This window comes from Melitaea cinxia, chromosome 2 (assembly GCF_905220565.1).
Source record: "Melitaea cinxia chromosome 2, ilMelCinx1.1, whole genome shotgun sequence".
Classification (NCBI taxonomy): domain Eukaryota; kingdom Metazoa; phylum Arthropoda; class Insecta; order Lepidoptera; family Nymphalidae; genus Melitaea; species Melitaea cinxia.
The window spans coordinates 16,657,603-16,676,842 of NC_059395.1; the positions used below are offsets into that span (position 1 = coordinate 16,657,603).

The following is a 19,240-nucleotide window of genomic DNA, read 5'->3' on the forward strand; positions in this document are numbered from 1 at the left end:
CGTATTGTATATATTGACAAATGCGTCGCAATATATTTATAACAACAGTATTCGTTGTTTTGAAATAAATAGTAATAAGTGCGTTGTAAACACGAGAAGGAATAACAAAATTGTAATTCCAAGTTTCCAACTGCACAAAGTAAACACCTCCTTTCTGGGTTATGGTATTCGCATGTATAATAAAATCCTACAAACAGTGTACTAAAACACAGCTTATATATTATTTTTCAAAAGAGAAACTGTGGAGTTTCTTACCAATTCTTCTCTGCAGAATCTACATTCCGAATCGGTGGTAACTTAACTTTTACAAAAATAATAATTTGTTTTTAAAGTTTTAATTTGTAAAATGACGATTTGAAAGTGCTCTTGGGGTCTATTCGAATAAAGCCGTTTTTGATTTTGATTATAATTATAATTGCTGTGACCTGTGATTTGAACAAGATTAATTTGAGCAAAAACCGTACTAAAATATAGCCTTTTTTATATATTATATATAAGAATTTTAAATTCGAACCAGTAGTTCAAACAAACTTCAGTTTTATAGTATTAGGATAGATGTACACGAAATGATTGTATATCATATTTTCCGTAGGGTTTTTGAAAAAATTTTGATTGTTATATTATGCACGTAGATGCTGCTGTCGCACGGCATGCGCACGCTGTCGCTGGACGCGGGCGGCTGGCTGCGGCCCGTCATGTTCGACCCCAGCTCGCGCATCGCGCGCGACACCGCCTGCCAGATGGTCAAGTCGCTCTGCGACTCCTACGACAGGACTAAGGCGGTACAGTTCATTGTCGTTTTACATGCGTTCTATTTGAATTCTCTCAAGCTCTCACATTTGAGACTTTATTGTTATGAATTATGTATGATGCTTTATAGCCTATCTGCTCGATAAATGAGATTTAAAAAAATATTCGATTGAATTTAACGAATAAACAATAATTTTGATTTTACAGCATATAATTTTCATTTACAATGAATAATAATGAATATAATTATGATTAAGTAATATTCTATGTAATATCTAATAGTTATTTTAACTTTAAATTATTTGAGAGATAACTTTTAAAGTAACTATTATCTCGTACAGGTTCTCATACTGTTGACGAGCTTCTTACCAGAAGTCGGAGCAGCCGGTGAAGCAAGCGAGCAATTCTTGCAACTGTACCAAAGTATGGATAACTCTATTGTTTAACAATAAACTAACACAAATTTTGTTGTCACCAAATTTTTTTTTTTTTTTTTTTGTTTGAAGGTCTCGCATCAGAAGCTCCATGGAAACAGTTCTTGGCATTGCGTGGAGTACTACAACAAATTGCAGATCTGATGACGAAAGAGATTGATCAGCTGCATCGTCTTGAAGAAACAACACTCACATCTGACCTGGCTCAAGGTAATGAAACATTTTTTTTTAAATATTTTTACAAAAAAAAATATAATTATATATACAGCAAAAACCAAGGCTCACAACTAAATTTTTTAAATAATTGTTTTAATATTGAATAATTTAGAAATTTGGCTTTAATACACTTTTTTACTACAGGCTCAAATACTTATAAATGCTTAGTAAATATCAAAATCTGAGGAAATTGATTTTAAAATTTTGTATTTCTTTTAAGTAAATATGTGCTTATAATATTAATATAGGCTTAATTAAGAAAGTATAATGATATTTTTTACAATTGTAATCATAAAACAAATATAATGGTGTCAAAATTTTACGAAAGCAAAAACTGTTACTTTAACCTAAGCACGGCAGTATAATAGTCTGTGCTGTGAGCACTAACGTGGACGTGGGTAACGTGTCCAGGCTACGCGCTGAAGCGGCTGACGGAGCTGCTGGCCATGTTCCTGGAGGAGGCGGGCGCGCGGCGCGCCTACAAGACGCGGCTGGTGGGCGCCGTGCTGGGCGGCTACCTGGCGCTGCGCCGCCTCGTGGTGCAGCGCACGCGCCTCACCGACGACACGCAGGAGAAGCTGCTCGAGCTGCTGGAGGAGATGACCACCGGTAACGGCGCTTGCGCCTTGAGCGATAGCGACTCCACTGCCGTTATTGCCATAATATTGTCGTCCAAGGAGACCGCTATATAGCCGATAGCGAGGATTCTTATTCCTCTAGTTTAATCATAATGATGTACTTAACTGAGAGTCATGCTGGTTTCAACTATTTGACATGGCAATTTTCCGTTATCGTCCAGGTTATTTTGAAGCAAAAAACTTAATGTATACAAATTATACACAATTTGACACGTATTTACGCACACAAAAAGTAAATTCCTTATCTTATCCTTTCTTGACTAAATATTTTCTTATTTTATTAGGCACGGAAGCGGAAACGGCCGAGTTTATGGCAGTGTGCATAGAGACAGTTCAGAAGTACCCGCTCCACGACTATCGCACACCAGTCTTTATATTCGAGCGATTATGTTCTATCATTTACCCCGAGGAGAACGACGTCGGAGAATTCTTCTTGACTTTGGAGAAAGATCCGCAACAGGAAGATTTCTTGCAGGTTTGAATAAAAAAAATTAACAATACTAAGAAAACTATTAATACCATATCAGTATATGCGTCATAATCAACGAAAAATTTGTTCTAGGGACGAATGTTAGGCAATCCGTATTCGTCGCTCGAACCGGGCATGGGTCCACTAATGAGAGATGTAAAGAACAAAATTTGTACAGATTGTGAATTGGTAGCTCTTCTGGAAGATGACAACGGCATGGAACTGCTTGTTTGTAACAAGATCATGTCACTGGATTTGCCTGTTAAAGAAGTTTATAAAAAGGTAAAGCATGCTTCGATAAAGTATATAATTTATAATTAGATGGTTTTTTTTTGCGTTATTAATTTTTTACTAAATCGTACTATATTGTATAACGTAAATTTTCTGCTGCTGGGAATATTTATAAAAAAGCTGAAGACAAATCTATTATATATTTATTTAAAACTTTATTGTACATTTCAAATTACTTAAGGAACTATAATATTATAACTTAAAACAAAAACTCTTACTCTTACTTCACTGCAGATTGGTTTCTATGCGTGACGCTAGGATTTCATCCTAATAATTTAGCCTATGTATCTCGTTGTGCTAATCATTTTTTAATTATATATGCAGTTACAAAAAAGTTAAAGGACTTTTGAACCCATGACATCAGTCATATGATCATTACACTATCTAGCTAAAGTAAGTCTTTAATCTACATTATACCCAACAGGTGTGGTGTACATCAGGAGAAGGTGTCGATGCAATGCGCGTCGTATACCGCATGCGCGGTTTGCTCGGAGACGCCACTGAGGAGTTCGTGGAGACTCTCAGCCAGACCAACGCCGAGACTGTGGACGACGAACAAGTTTATCGAATGGCAAACGTGCTCGCTGACTGCGGTAAGTGGCCTTTGATACTAATGATGACATGATGATGGTAATAAATTCCACGATGCAAGTATATATACTCTATTTTTTTGGAATAATCTTAAATAGTAAACAAATATGGCCTTTGATACTAATGATGACTGATGATGGTAATAAATTCTACGGTACAAGTATATATATTTTATTTTTTTGGAATAGTCTTAAATAGTAAACAAATATGGCGTACTTTCGACCACAGACAATAGAGTAATATTGTAAGTACAGTAAAGTGATGCAAAGAGCAAATGAATGAACAATATTAATAAGCCATAGACGAATATAAAATTCATTTAATGTTCAAATATTTAACGCTAACATATTGCTAAAATTATTTCAAAACCTGAATTACGATTGACAGGGGTTTGTTTACCAAATAAGACTCTTTCAAAAAAAAACGGAATATAGGTGTCGGTACCGATGACGATTCGAAGGGGCTCTTTGAGGCCTATTACGACGTAGTGCCCGTGACCCGCAGGCGGGCTGGAGGTGATGCTGCAGCGGCTGGCGGCCATCGGGCGCGTGGCGTGCGCGCGCTCGCTGGCGGGCACGCTGCTGCGGCTGCTGGCGCTGTGCGCGCGCGTGCGGCGCTGCGTGCGCGTGCTGACGCGGCCGGAGGCGCGCGCGCTGCCCGTGCTGCTGCACGCGCTCAGCCTGGCCGCCGCCGACGAGCGCGACGGGCCGCGCGCGCCGCTCGTCTACCAGCTGCTCGAGGTGACTGCCTCCATTGTTCTACGCGACGGTACTAGTAGTAGGCGCCTGCAACACTAGAGACATCACAAGCGTGTCGTTGACCCTACCCCCAATCTCGCCTCAGTTTGACAGCTACTTATTTAACAGATTTCAATAAATGAAAAGATTCTCAGTTTGACTTAATTTTTTTGAGTGTTACCCTCGTAACTTGTGTGAGCGTGTGAATGACATTTAAAAGCTGGTGCTTGTCACGTTGTCTTGGTTGAGTAAAATCTGTTTTCCATTTTTATTTGTGTTTTTCTAGTTGTTCTTAATAATATTTAGTGTACTATCTAGACTGGTCGAAGTAAATAGAAGTCGCTTTTGTTTGAGAACAAATAAATAAATAAATATCATATAACATACACACACGGTCGTCTGTTCCTATGGTAAGCAACTTAATGCTTTTGTTACAGGTAACAGCTGACTGTTAGAACTATTTTTTTTTATAAACATACATAGAAATAATACATATATAAATACAAATATTATATTACACCCAAACCCGCAACCCGCAGAACAGACAGCAAGGCCACTACAAACTGCGCCAACGGGCTAGTCTTTAAAACAATTATACACTAGTGCTATCTATTGTCATAAAATAAATAAATAGAATAAACATCTATATAACATATGCACACGGTCGTCTGTTCCTATGGTAAAGAGAGTCAATGTTTGTGTTATAGGTATCAGACTGATATAGATACAATTTTTTTAAATAAATACTTAGAAATAATACTTATACATAAATAAATACATGTATCACACCCAAAATCGAGGCAGGAATCGAACCCTAAACGCCCGGAGCGGATAGCAGGGTCACTGCAAACTGCGCCAATGGGCCAGTCTAATGTATAATAAATAACTAATGACTGAAATGTATGTATACTATGTTAAAATTAAATATATATATATATATATATATATATATATATATATATACGTGTGTGTGTGTGTGTGTGTTTAACTATGCACCATTATTTCAGATCATGGAACGCATACTTTCCGTCGCGGCTAGCGAAAGTCTCGAATCGTTCTTGCAGTTCTCCCTCACATTCGGCGGACCGGAACACGTACAAGCTCTACTCAATTGCACTGAATGTCCAGGTAAAATAAAATACTATTGATAATATGAACTCTTTCTATTAAAAGTTACAGTTCTAAAAAGTCTGTATTTTACAGGAATCCGCAACAACTCGGTCGCTCTCGGTCATCTCACGCGTGTACTCGCGGCGCTCGTTTACGGCAACGATCTCAAGATGGCTATGTTAGTGGATCACTTCAAGCCCGTACTGGATTTCAACCGACTGGACAACGAACAGTGGAGCGACGAAGAGTTCCGCATGGAACTATTCTGCGTGCTCTGTGCTAATATAGAACGTAATTCTATCGGGGGAACGTTAAAGGATTACTTGATATCGCTAGGCGTTGTGCGAGATGCTTTGGAGTATATCATGGTAAGTTGTCGTCTATTTATCCCACTTAATTATTGCAAAGTGCAATATGCTTTGTTTTTTATTATCAAATTTTTACCTCACCCAGAAACATGCCCCATGCGTAAAACCAACGCTCGTGTGCACGGACTCAGACGAGCTAAAGGAGTTCATCAGTCGACCTGCGCTCAAATACATCCTGCGTTTTCTCACCGGCCTCGCTGCGGACCACGAGCCTACTCAGGTATCATACGTCATTTAATAAAGTAGTGATATTTTTATTTTAATCTCACTTATTTTTATTCTTAATGTGATTAAGTGATGCAAATATAATTTAAATTTTGTCTGCAGATGCTAGTGTGCGAGAACGTAATACCGATCGTACATCGCTTAGAGCAAGTGTCATCCGGTGAACACGTGGGCTCTCTTGCAGAGAATTTACTCGAAGCGTTGCGTTCACAACCGCAATGCGCTGCCAAAGTGCAGCAAGTACGAGATTTCACGAGACAGGTAAGATTTGTTAAAAAAAATCGTCTTAATAATATTTATTTTAGCGAAATCTTAGGCAAAGGTTTTTTTACTAATCAGACTTGATTAAGTTTTAATAATTACTTTAAGATTAAAAAATTCAATAAAGCTGTTAAAAATTATATCGTATTCGTTGATTGTTGGCTATGTGTTATCATTACCAAATTACGCATTCTTTTTTTTTGTACGATCTTGAAACCCAATTGCCTATATTTATTTTATTTGTGAAGTAGTAACGAAAATTCTTACGTTGACGGTTGCTCGTCCCTTTCGATTTCCATTTGAAGTGGATATACGTATTTATATAAGTATTTGTTTGTGACCTCGATGTTTGTACTTATGGATTTCTCCACTGTGCTTTTTAGTGCATTGAGCACACTGAATCCTTTTTCTATATCGAATTAACGTTTGCTAGGCATATAAAATTTACAGATCTTTGGTTATTTTCGGAGTTGTTTTGCGGGTAGTTTTATAAATATACATGAATTATACAGGAGAAGAAGCGCCTGGCGATGGCGGTGCGCGAGCGGCAGCTGGGCGCGCTGGGCATGCGCAGCAACGAGCGCGGGCAGGTGACGGCGCAGTGCAGCCTCACGCAGCAGGTGGCCGACCTGGCGGAGGAGGCGGGCGCCGTGTGCTGCATCTGCCGCGAGGGCTACAAGTACCAGCCCACCAAGGTGACCAGCTCGTTGTAACGTATAGGCGACGCGTTAGCGCAGCGGTCACAGCACTGCCCGTTGCGCTTGCGGCCGCGGGTTCGATGCCCGCGAGTGACAAATATTTGTAAATCACCTTAATGTTTTTGGGTTACTTACTTTGGAAAAAATTCCAATTTACATTTCTTTATTTATAAAATAATAAATAACATATAATGTCGTTGTCGAACAGGTGCTCGGCATCTACACGTTCACGAAGCGCTGCCCGGTGGAGGAGTACGAGGCGCGCGCGCGCAAGACGCTCGGCTACACCACGGTCTCGCACTACAACATCGTGCACGTGGAGTGCCACATGGCGGCCGTGAGGCTCGCGCGAGCTAGGTGCCTACCGCTCACATTACGTACAACTGATACTCTACTTGATAACTGTTATAGCTTTGTTCAATTTTATAAAACGACACAGATGGAATTAGATTCGTCGTTAATAATTTCGATTTTGTATGAAACTTAATTCTAGTATTGAAATATTTTACACAATTAAGATTAATTTGAGATTTATTTATTTCTATACAAAAATGTTTTAAGACTATGGTTATTATGGTATTATGGTTTGTCAGCTCCCTATCAATAATTGTAAATCTAGATCAGCTGCTAGCGATTATCATAGACCCCACTGAGCTTGATAACATCTTATTGTGTTTAAACTCAAGAATATAAGTAAAATTAATATTTATCTATTTTTTACCATTCTTAAAACAGAGATGAATGGGAAAGCGCGGCATTACAAAATGCTTCAACAAGATGTAACGGCTTGCTACCTCTGTGGGGCCCCTACGTACCAGAATCGGCATTTGCTTCTTGTCTTGCAAGGCATACTACGTACTTACAGGTATTTATTATACGGTATTATTTTTGACGTTCCTATAATTAAACAAAACGTTTTTTAAGTTTCATGTATTCTTGTTATAAGAATACTTTAATTATTTTCTAGATATTTATCGTTAGAATTGTATAAATGTAGGAATAAACAACATAAAAATTACGAATTTTGTAATATTATCTATACCTTTGATTTAATTTTTAATTATTTTTCATTCCAACTGCAGCTGACGATTAAGAAATCAAGCAATTACTTTTCTACACATACTGCAATATAAATTTATTTCTATATAAAAAACTGGCGAACTAATTGTAATATAATTATATTTAGTGTCACATAACTTTCTTTAAGGTGGATGAAAAAAAAAAGATAAATGACGTAAAATAAGTTTTGATTATTATTTATATAAATAGGCTGTAAGACTGTTTCAGGAAGAAACCCACTAGATGGTAAGCGGATAGAGATGCTTGATTATACAACATAGCAAGCGCGTTGCTTATCTATTATTCCTGACATTAGTTATTATATATGATTAATTAATAATGTGTTGTAACGTGCTGCAGGAGTGCACGGGACACCGCGACATCGGTCACAGCTGCACGGTACACGACCTAAAGCTACTGCTGCTGCGGTTTGCACGCGGCCTTAGTTTCCACAACGACACGGGCGGCGGCGGCCCGCTCTCCAACATGCAGCTCGTGCCTGCTCTCATGCATATGGCGCTCTACGTCATCAACACGTCAGTGCTAATTCACTTCTAATTACTCGTCCGTTTAATGTAGTAGCTTGATGTTAACCTATAAGTTTTCTTATAATAAAAAGGTTTTCTGACCTTTACTGTATTGCAGCGCTTTTATGATATGCTAAGTAGATATTTCTGCTGTAAAAATATACTTAGGGCCTGTTGCACCAGTTGATGATAATACTATTTGACAGATATAAAATAATTTATCAAAAATTTGTTATTGTTGGAGACTGTCGTATATTATTTACGTAATATTGTTTAATATTCTTCCAATACCACCTTTAAAGTTTTTAAAATTTTATGTTCAACGCAAAGTGTTTAACCCTATGTAACCCATTGAGGTCCAATTTAAAATGAAGCAAAGACTAAATAGGAGTGATATCAATACAGGACACGCGTAGCCGCTCGCGAGGTGTCCGCGCTGGAGGCGAGCCTGGCGTGGCCGCCGCCGCGCGTGCTGGAGTCGGCGCACGACGCCGAGGGCCCGCTCTACTACCTCACGCTCATGCTGCTGCTCTACCCGCACGCCAAGTGAGTGCCGGCCGTGGTGGCCTTACGGCTTGTGATTGTTCGAGATTCACTTCCAAGACAGATTTCTCTCAATCAGTAATGCTGTTTAAGATTTCAATGATCACTCTCGAGTTATGACGAATATCAATAAATATAATATAATAATATAATATAATAAATATAATATAGTAGTATCTACAAATTTGCTGTGTGGTTACGGCATAAAGAATATAGCCATCCCATCTCCTCCTGTGGGTGTTCACAGTTCCACTAGCACCTTGGAACTTAAATAGCCGACCGATGGCGGGATAACCATCCAATTGTTGGCTTTCAAATACACAGGTCGAAGACGGGCAGCAGCTTTTTTGGTGCGATAATGCCAGCCCTGCGGTCACCAACCCGCCTGCCCAGCGTGGAGACTATGGGCAAAACACATGAGTTTTGTCCATTTTTAGCGCGAACTTGTGGAGGCCTTATGTCCAGCAGTGGACTGTAATAGGCTGAAATGATTATGATGATGATGATGATCTACAAATATAAAATATAACTGGCAGACCTCTAGAAAACCCAGTACCACATTACCGTTGCGAGTAACAAACCTCATCAAGTCATCAATATCTACATATATTTGTATTATCTCGATAAATCCCAAAACAAATCGCTTACAATACATAATATTAGTGCAGAATACCAGCAACATACAACAGTGGCGAGAATATAATAAGCACGACCTGTGTAGATGGCGCGCGCTGCGCTTGGACATGATGAAGCGCATGCTGCTGGTGGGGCACGTGCGCGACGTGGCGCGCGGCGGGCCGGCGCTGCGCGCGCTGGCGCCCGAGCACCGCGCGCCGCGCGCCTGGCCCGAGTACAAGCCCTACCTGGTCTTCGTGGCGCTCATCCACCAGCTCTACACCGTCATGTTCAAGGTCGGCGACTCGAACTTTAGTGTTCCATTGCATTCTGTCACAAAACGATACTCAAATTAGCTTTGTCGCGCGTACTGACTGGCAGGTAGAACTTTATTGTTTTCTTTTTAAGTGTTATTGACGTTTACTACTTTCGACTAAATATTCGTGTAAATAGCCTTGTCGCCATTAGTCTAAAGTTATCTTTATGCTGCATTTAGAACATGACACCTGTATGTTCTCCGCCCAAAATGCAAGTCTACGAATGACATTAAATTATCTAAACATAAAATCGAACGTTTCGATAGTTAAATTTTAAATGCTGAAACTTTAAATGCCAGGTAAAGGACTAATGGTCTTCTTGTTTTGTTTAAAGTCATTGTCAGTTTCATTTTTTTTTTTCAAACTTTGTTTTTCTTATGAATACCTTATATATATATATATATATATATATATATATATATATATATATATATATATATATATATATATATATTAAAAATTTAGTTTTTTTTTTTGAGTTTAAAAGAAAAATTTAACACTTAATTAAACTTCGCCCAATAGAACGTGAACGCGACGACAGTCGAGCAGTGGCCGATCAAGCTGGCCGAGTACATCCGGCACAACGACGAGGCGAACGCGAAGGCGGCCGAGCGCATCGTGACGACGCTGACGGACGAGCTGCTCCCGTGCGACTCGCTGGCCGAGCTGTGCGACGCGGCCGGCTTCCTGGACGACGCGCCCGAGCCCGACGCGCTGCTGCAGCGGCTGCTGGACGAGCAGCCGTGAGGCCGGCCCTTCGCGCCCTTCGCGCCCTCCTGCCTCGGCTACGACGGCTGCATGGCCTGCTGAACGCCGACCGCACCTCTCGACACCTAGCCCCTTGGACTCTCACGATTGATAGTGTAATAGTGTCTCTTTTACTAACCATGTATTCCCGTTTATCACGATTTTGGCGCTTCTATTGTATTATTTTTATTTGGCTTCAATAAATAGTTCTGCTTCTGAAATTTTGTTTCATTTACATATTTTAATAACGTATTCCATAACTTTTTTTATTGGAAAACAAACGGCACAGAACAATACAATTATTTCACAAAACAATCACAATGTTTAAGCTAGCAAATTTTCCACTTATATCTAAAACGTGAAATTATTACTTAAAACATTAACAAAAATATCAGGTACAATCAATAAGTCGTCAAGTTAATGTTTATGTCTTTCTACCGATGAGAAGTACCTGTAATTTACAGATGATTTATTTTACAGAAAATATCCATGATAATTATCTCTTGTCCTACATTCGTCAAAATTATACTTTCTTCTTTATTTATTTTGAAACCTAAGATAAGACAAAAAAATCAAATACTTAACTGTACGTGCACAGATTAGTTTGGTTTCAAAAGAATTGTATTTTTTACTTAATTAAAGCAGCTTATATTATAATTGTGTTCGAAAAAGAATGAACTTATTTTTTTTAATGATTTTAAGTTATACTATGATCCCATGAAGTAAGCAAATGAGACGATATAGCGCAGTACAAGCCATATGATGGCCCAATCGATACATAACGAATCGATATTAGACGATCTCTGTTTAAAACTTCTAGCGAAAATAAACTAGTAGAGTTTACGTAATCCATTACAATTTTAGGCGTAAGATTGTCACCGCTAGGTGGAAAATATCGATATTCGTTTGAAAACCTGAATTAATAAAAAGAAATATTAAACATTCATATACTCGCAAAACTCTTCGGAGATAAGAAAAAGAGTCTCAACTTAAATCCAGCGTTAAAATGTATAAAAAAACGTGTAAAATCTGAGAAGAAGACTTCTTAGTGCAGCGACTTAACAAAACAACTTCGAATCCACACATCTTTATTTGGCAGTGCTCGAATTATTGCATGTCGTGTCTCGAGTGTACATTACAAGAAACATCCCACGACGTTTTCTGTAGACAATGCTCGAGGTAGCTGACCTTGACATACGAACGACACATTTTTAATAGGATCACTATTGCGAACACGCGAGTGATATGTCACGGGTGATTAGAGCGCGGGAGTCACGACTCTTGCGCAACTTTATCTAGTGAAGATTGTGAGACGTCGTGATGAAAGATAATAGCAGATAGCTATTCTTATATTAAATAAAATAAATTGGGTCTAGGCAACTGTGGTTGATACTAGTACTTGAACGAGATACATACTATGACATTGTTTGATGGTCATCAACTTTTAAACACTTATTTATAAATTAGCGCGCTCTGTCCGTCCATATTTTGACGTGACAAAATCTAATAAATCGATAAACGCTGGCGGCATGCACGAAAAATGATGACTCATTGTAGCGTTACGCTCAGTGATAGTATATACTATCTATCTTCCACTCGATTGGCCTATACCTACGAGGAGATTTTTGTCATGACGTTGTCACGTTAAACATCATCATCATCATCATGTTGTTTATATGATGAATGAGCCAATTTTTTATCATATACTAAAACCTTCTCCGGAACACGCTGCATCATATGGTATAAGTATTATTCCGATCGGTTCAGTATTTTTCGCAGTATAATCGAACAAAAACACCGACTCTTATAAGGCCTAGCGTTATAAAAGATAGAACATTGATTTGCCTATCTTTAGGTATGTACGAACTACGAAGTAACTTAGCGCAGATTGAAATTAAGAACAGAACGAAGAAAATTAAATTAGAGAAACCTTGTGCGCTACGTCCTACTCGTCGATCATCACAATATAGCTCAATGCATCAATCAGCGAATGTGGGCGACACTTTATTGTTTCAATAACTTTGCTTTTATGAATTGACAATTACTATTACATCACCGTATTTTATACACTTTTACTTTTGAAACGTAGGTAATCATATTTTCATAAGAGAAATATAAGAAAACCTTGTTATAAATTTATGCTCCTATCATATAAAACTTTACAAAGTTTGAAGCTTTTTTTTTACATTATTATATGTGATGTAAAAAGTTAAGACGAATATTGCAAATAAAAGAAATAGATACACCTAAACTCATAGGCATTTGCATACAAATAATCTGACAAACTTTCAATAATCAAGATGTTTTTTATGTGTCATACATAGCACATAATGTGCAATCGATTTTGATATTATAAATATTTAAAAATTCTGTTGTCATATTTTGTATGGTTGCGTATAGTTTATGTCGTATAATAAGTAGGTATTAATTTTCGTTCAATTTCACTTCTTTTACTGGGCTTTATAGCATTACTACCTTGTGGAATGGAAACTCTCCTGAGTTCTCTGAGGGAAGGAGGAAATTAACGGATTCCAAACGAATGTTGGACGACTCGGCTAAAACACTTAAAACTATTTGATACTTTAACCTTACCTTTGTTCCGGTTTCAGACATGTGATAGTTAAAATCAAAGATTTTTATAACTCATTGTAAGTGTTTATCTACTGACCTAGAGGTGTGCGGCTCAGGGACCTTATCACCAGCAACGAAAATAATGTGTTATTATTTTATCACTATTACATATATACTATTTACAGTCACAAGAGTCATGCCCTAATAGGAAGAATATAGAATACCTACTTGACTCTATTTTGCAAATTATCCTTTCCATGAAATTGTCATATTTTTGATTTTCTGTGTGATTACGGCATTAAAGAATATAGCCACCCCCTCTCTTCCCGTGGGTGTCGTTAGAGGCGACTAAGGAATAACACAATTCCACTACCACCTTGGAACTTAAAAAGCCCTGATCGCGGGATAACCGTCCAACTGCTGACTTTGAAATACACGGAAGACGGGCAGCAGCTCTTCGGTGCGACAAAGCCAGCCCTGTGGTCACCAACCCACCGGTCCAGCTTGGTAAGTGTGGGCAAAACACACAAGTTCATGCCATTTTTAGCGCGAACTAGTGGGGGCCTATGTGGACTGCTTTAGGCTGAAGTGATGATGATGATGATGATGATATTGTCATAGTCTTCCCTATCAATGGGATATATTGATGAAATTTTCTCAAAGAACTTTTTAGACAATTATATTGTTAAATCCAAAAAATAAAATAAAATATAGAGAACATATACAGTAAGCATGTTAAATGAATGACTAACGTTCTTAGAATTTTCATATTCTACCTAAAGCAAAATTTAATATATACCCTATATACATTTTGTTTTAATTGTGAAATATTCAATCGATTAATAGTACTTAATCTTTGTTTTCTGAGTAAATAAACATTCCTGATTATAATAAAATCGTTTATATCCATACGTTCAAGATATCAGATCAAATTAAATGCCGCGAACATAACATAAGTGAACTTTAAGAAATAGTTTAATACAATAGTAGGCACTCGCTTGCGGTCTGCGTTGACAGTAAATAATACAGATTGTTCGCTGAACTCATAGCAATCAAACGCGATTACACTTGTAAATGAGACATTCGCATTAATTATACTTAAATATTTAGGTTGATATCATGTGGGTTGAATGTAATATATTAATTTGTGTTACACCTATCGCAATAAAATGCCGCAACAAAATTATCTACTAATAATATCCTCTATTTACTAAATCCGTCGTTCCACGAAGTGAATTTTTTAATGAAATTTAATTTTAAGACATGCTATCTTAAGGTTCGCTTCACTTTAAAATTTATTTTTAAACAAATATAAATGAACCGTTTTTAAATCTTATCTTGAAATATGTTTATAAAAATTAAATATAAATAAATTAATTAGTATAAAAACTCTTAAACCGTATAATAGACTAATGTGAAGAAAGGTAAATAAAAAATTGTTTTAGCCTTTATTATTTAGTATTTATTTCGTAAATAATATTTTGTGATTGTCATCTGACATACCATCGTAATGTTATCACGTGAGAAACCACAGGCACTCGAATACAAACACAGAATGTTGTATAATTCTTAAATTAACGTTATTAACATAAATAAACTTAATACTTTCGTTACCCCTATATTATAAAATTCTAAATAATATAATTTATCTTACATACGATCATCGTAGTCTTTATATGGTATTGTTGAAGGCGCAATTATACTGTAGGAATATAAAAAAGGAAATAAATGATTTTGCACAAGCAAATTCATTTTACAAATTTCCCTACTTAGCACCATGATCGTGACCATTGAAAATAGATATATCAAAATTTAGATATATCTTTTTGAATATCAACTTTGGAATTTAATTTAGAAAAATAACAAATAAAAATATAAGCTCACCAATAAATCTTATTGCATGAAACTATGATTATATATAACAGTGTATAGAATAAGTTTCTATCAATGAGCTTAAGCGGATGTCCCTCGCATAAAAATACAAACTAATTTCCAATTATTGTTAATATTGTTTTACAATTATTGTTTTTTAGATTAATCAGATCTTCATTGCTTTTATAGTATACATATAATTTATTTAAAGTAATAAAATAATTATGTGTATTAAATTTAATATAAATGTGGCTACATTAGTTTATTGGTTACGCGAGAGACAGCTAAGGCACATGGCGTCGTAAATATACACATTAACTTATAAATCGTATGAGCCGCTGTCGCCCGCCTTGCCGATGCGTAGCACGAACTTGTAAACAAGTCCTGCGACGACTCCTCCAATGATAGGACCCACCCAGTACACCTGTGATAAAAAATACGGTTAAAAAAATTATTAGTAGGTATATTTTTAATTTTTCATTACGAAAAAGGTTTAGAGAAAATTTTACATACATGATTTTATTAGTTAGTAGATGACAGTCACAAAACAATTGAACGTTATAAACAAAAAAGAGATGTGTAGTGTCAACATTTTGAGCGACGATAAAAATTTAATTTCCGCGGGTTATTCGCAACGAAACACAGACGGACGCTAACATATTTGACCTTTAAAATTATTTGCTAAACTAACTAAACTTGATGAAATAAACTAACACACTCCTATTGTGATGTTTGTTAAAATTTAACGCCTCATAGCTATAATATTTATTTTGTGGAAATTTTCCGGCCCTGCACTAATTTACACTAGGTTTTAAACAAAATTACAGCACGATTATTACTGCACAAGAAATAAATTTTTATTATAATTAATTTAAAAGATAAATTTCTAAATTTTTAATTTTATATTGTGAAATATGACGGTTGGAATTGATACGAGAGGGTTATGCAGTCAAAATCGTACCTCGTAGAAACCTACCACTGAATTTTCAATAGTAATATTTTTTAAGTAAAACTTCTTTACCCACGCTTGACTTGGCGAGTAAGCTGGTAATAGTGATGGTGAATAGGTGAATAGTAGTAGGCTTGACGAGAGCGTTACGGAGAGTGTGATCGGGCGAGCCGAACGGGAGTTGAGAGGGAAAAAAAGTTAGTGAAAATAAAGAGAGAGTTGCGTTTCGCAAGTTTTACTTCTGTCGTATGGTCTAATAATTCGTCTTATATTCGGTAATGAAAACATCGTATATCGTAATATACTTTTCCCGATACCCAATTAAACAATTCCTCCCTTAGTGTTTGTGCGTTAAGGTCCTATACTTATTATTAAAGATGCTACTCTAACTTAACGATATTATTTTAAGATAAGCCATATTAGAGAACGTCTATATCTAATACTAGCTGTGCGCGCGACTTCGTCGAAGTTTATTGAAAGTCCCGTAAAAATCGACCCAGCCGTTTCAGAGATTATCCTGAACAAATAGACAGACAGACAGACAGACAAAAATTGAAAAAATATTTTTCTGGTATATGTACCGTGTATACATACATATGAATTTAGTTAAAGACGGTTATTTTAATATTACAAACAGACACTGCAATTTTATTTATGTCTATAGATTATATATTTAATCTGTGCCGATTACAATTTCATAATATACTATTAATCATAATTAAATGAATACCTTAAATTTTAAAACTATTATGAAATATGTGTTGTAATGAATTTTATAGGATTACATAGATTTATTGTACTTCAATTAATTTTTTTAACTTGTGAAAGGTTACAAACAAAAGTCTCTCTCCGACGTATATACGTTGGTATATCATAAAATAAGATTAGAGGCTTTCGAGCTATTAAATGAATTCGAAGTTATTTTTTTCTAGAACATAGCCTGTTACCGGAGAAAGGTACGAAGATTATATTATGTAACGTATTCTATGATATCACATGTGTTCAATCACAAGCACGGTGTAAGCACCTCTACATAACATCTTGTTCACGTGATGCAGTGAAAGTGATGACCAGCGACAGGATTAGATAGATATCTTTAACGATGCAATTTTGCTTTCACATTAAATTTATCTTAATATTTATGTACCTTAACAAAATTTTAGTGTTAGTACTTTTTTTTTTTAATTTATACAACTTTTTCTTTTGCTCTCTCCATCTCATATTTTTTCGTATTTTTTTTTTTGATCAGATAGTGTACGTTAGTTAATTATTTTTATTTTCTTAATTTTCTTTTTTTTTTTGTCTACTAACACCATTTTTAATTTTTTTAAATTTTTTAATTTTTTTGAATTTTGAATTTTTGAATTTTTTGATTTTTGATTTTACTTTATTTAATTTTATTTTTAATTTTTGATTTTTTAATTTAATTTGGTTTTGTTTTTTATTCTAAATGTTGTTTTGTTGTACTAACCCAATATGGACTTAAAATCTAGTCTGAAATAAAGTATTATTATATTATTATTATTAAAACAAGCTGAAAGAGTTGCAAAGTAGAGTATTTTTGATGGAATAGCTCTATCTGGTGTTGACCACAGAGTTCTATTAGAGTTAGTTCACAGAGTTCCAATAGGTGGAAGTTCTTTTCGAGGCATAGGGAGGAGGACTAGAGTAATATTTTATCAGAAAGACTAACTATCCTTAAAAGGCTTTTATCATAGCGACCTGGACTGTAGCTTCCAGTGCTCTCCGAGATATAGGGAGGAGACGCAAGTTGACAAATGACCATACGTGAAATCAGTAATTGTAATCGGTAATGTTTGGAAATCTTTCTTATTAACTTCTTGCACTAATCAATCTGACAACCGTAGATTTTAGCGGATCTTTCGTCATGACCGAAAAAATAAAACGGATATTTATGTACGGACGCCGCGTTGGCGCAACGGTCACAGTCATGGATTGTAACCTGTTGCGCTGGCGGTTGCGGGTTCGATCTACGCACATGACAAACATTTGTATTGGCCATACAGGTGTTTGCCGTGGTCTGGGTATTTGTGCAGTTCTTGTGAGTCTCCCCACCGTGTCTCGGAGAGCACGTTAAGCCACCGGTCCCGGTAGTTATCATGTACACGTGATAGCGATCGTTACTCATAGTAGGGAATATATCCGCCAGCCCGCAGTGGAGCAGTGTGGTGGATTAAGCTCTGATCCTTCTCCTACATGGGGAAAGAGGCCTATGCCCAGTAGTGGGATATTACAGGCTGGCATATATTTATGTAATCAGTGATTACTGAACTTACTGACAGGTGACAACAAAAATATTAGTTTTGTAAGTTGTATGACAGTTTGTAGAGTACTTCATAGTGTACCGTTACCATAGAATATACCTAGGATTTTTATGATACCATGTTTGAAAATCATATAAAGCCCAAGTTAAGGTAGGAATATATGAAATAAATTATAAATAGATAACTAATATATTTTATTAATGATAGTAAGATGCTTGCTGATAATAAATGGGGCTGTTTACCTAACTATTATAGCATACAGGCAATACGTGAGGTAAAAGTAGGTATCTCGCTATGAAAAATTACAAACGTTTTTATTCAAAAGTCAATCAAAATAAAAAAAAACAACTTTATTCAACTAGGCTTCAAAAGCACTTTCGATACGTTATATATATAAAGACATTTAAAACAAGACCCGATGGAATAACGGACATCGCAACTTTAATCACCACGCTACATCAAAAGATAGAAGACATAAATATTATTCAATTTAATTTGATAGTAGTGTGTATTAAAATAGTAAAGTACATAAACTGTCAATATCGCTTAACTACGCTTTCTTAACTACGGACATATAGACGGTAATGAGTGAAATGTTTACGATCACCAATAACCATTTCTAAGTTGATACATTTACTTTATGGATAGTTCTGTATTTCTTTATTAATGGCCGCTTTATAACTTTTTTATCGCCTTTTTATTTTTCCAAACATTTTTTTAAGACGTTGCTCATAATGAAGTGATAAGGCCGTGTATAAAATTCGTAAGTTAATTAAAATTGATATAATAAAAAACCAATAGGTATATTTACTAATCAAACGTGTATATGCATACATACCCAGTGGGCAGTCCAGTTGCCCATTACAAGTGCGGGTCCGAAAGACCGCGCTGGGTTCATGCTCGAGCCGGAGAATGGTATCTGCCGAAGAAACCATACTTTATAATACTTCGTTGTAAATAACATATT

General features: G+C 36.2%; 2 protein-coding genes across 2 annotated transcripts in view; one reads left to right on the forward strand and one right to left on the reverse strand.

The window, feature by feature from the left end:
- Positions 1-10,817, forward strand: part of LOC123666011 (E3 ubiquitin-protein ligase UBR4) — a 64,519-nt gene extending 53,702 nt beyond the window's left edge. Inside the window, exons 80-98 of the mRNA XM_045600228.1 lie at positions 633-782; positions 1,092-1,173; positions 1,257-1,394; positions 1,812-2,009; positions 2,323-2,513; positions 2,601-2,789; positions 3,223-3,391; positions 3,894-4,129; positions 5,134-5,254; positions 5,330-5,604; positions 5,690-5,824; positions 5,932-6,090; positions 6,603-6,785; positions 6,997-7,145; positions 7,524-7,653; positions 8,208-8,383; positions 8,780-8,920; positions 9,639-9,828; positions 10,372-10,817. Coding sequence (XP_045456184.1) covers positions 633-782; positions 1,092-1,173; positions 1,257-1,394; positions 1,812-2,009; positions 2,323-2,513; positions 2,601-2,789; positions 3,223-3,391; positions 3,894-4,129; positions 5,134-5,254; positions 5,330-5,604; positions 5,690-5,824; positions 5,932-6,090; positions 6,603-6,785; positions 6,997-7,145; positions 7,524-7,653; positions 8,208-8,383; positions 8,780-8,920; positions 9,639-9,828; positions 10,372-10,596 — 3,237 coding nt within the window. The 3' untranslated portion in view covers positions 10,597-10,817. The remainder of the gene's footprint in view (positions 1-632; positions 783-1,091; positions 1,174-1,256; positions 1,395-1,811; positions 2,010-2,322; positions 2,514-2,600; positions 2,790-3,222; positions 3,392-3,893; positions 4,130-5,133; positions 5,255-5,329; positions 5,605-5,689; positions 5,825-5,931; positions 6,091-6,602; positions 6,786-6,996; positions 7,146-7,523; positions 7,654-8,207; positions 8,384-8,779; positions 8,921-9,638; positions 9,829-10,371) is intronic.
- A 3,789-nt stretch (positions 10,818-14,606) lies between these two features.
- Positions 14,607-19,240, reverse strand: part of LOC123662247 (aquaporin AQPAe.a) — a 45,468-nt gene continuing 40,834 nt past the window's right edge. Inside the window, exons 6-7 of the mRNA XM_045597119.1 lie at positions 19,112-19,192; positions 14,607-15,463 (exon numbers count right to left, since the gene is read on the reverse strand). Of these exons, the coding sequence (XP_045453075.1) occupies positions 15,359-15,463; positions 19,112-19,192 (186 nt within the window). The 3' untranslated portion in view covers positions 14,607-15,358. The remainder of the gene's footprint in view (positions 15,464-19,111; positions 19,193-19,240) is intronic.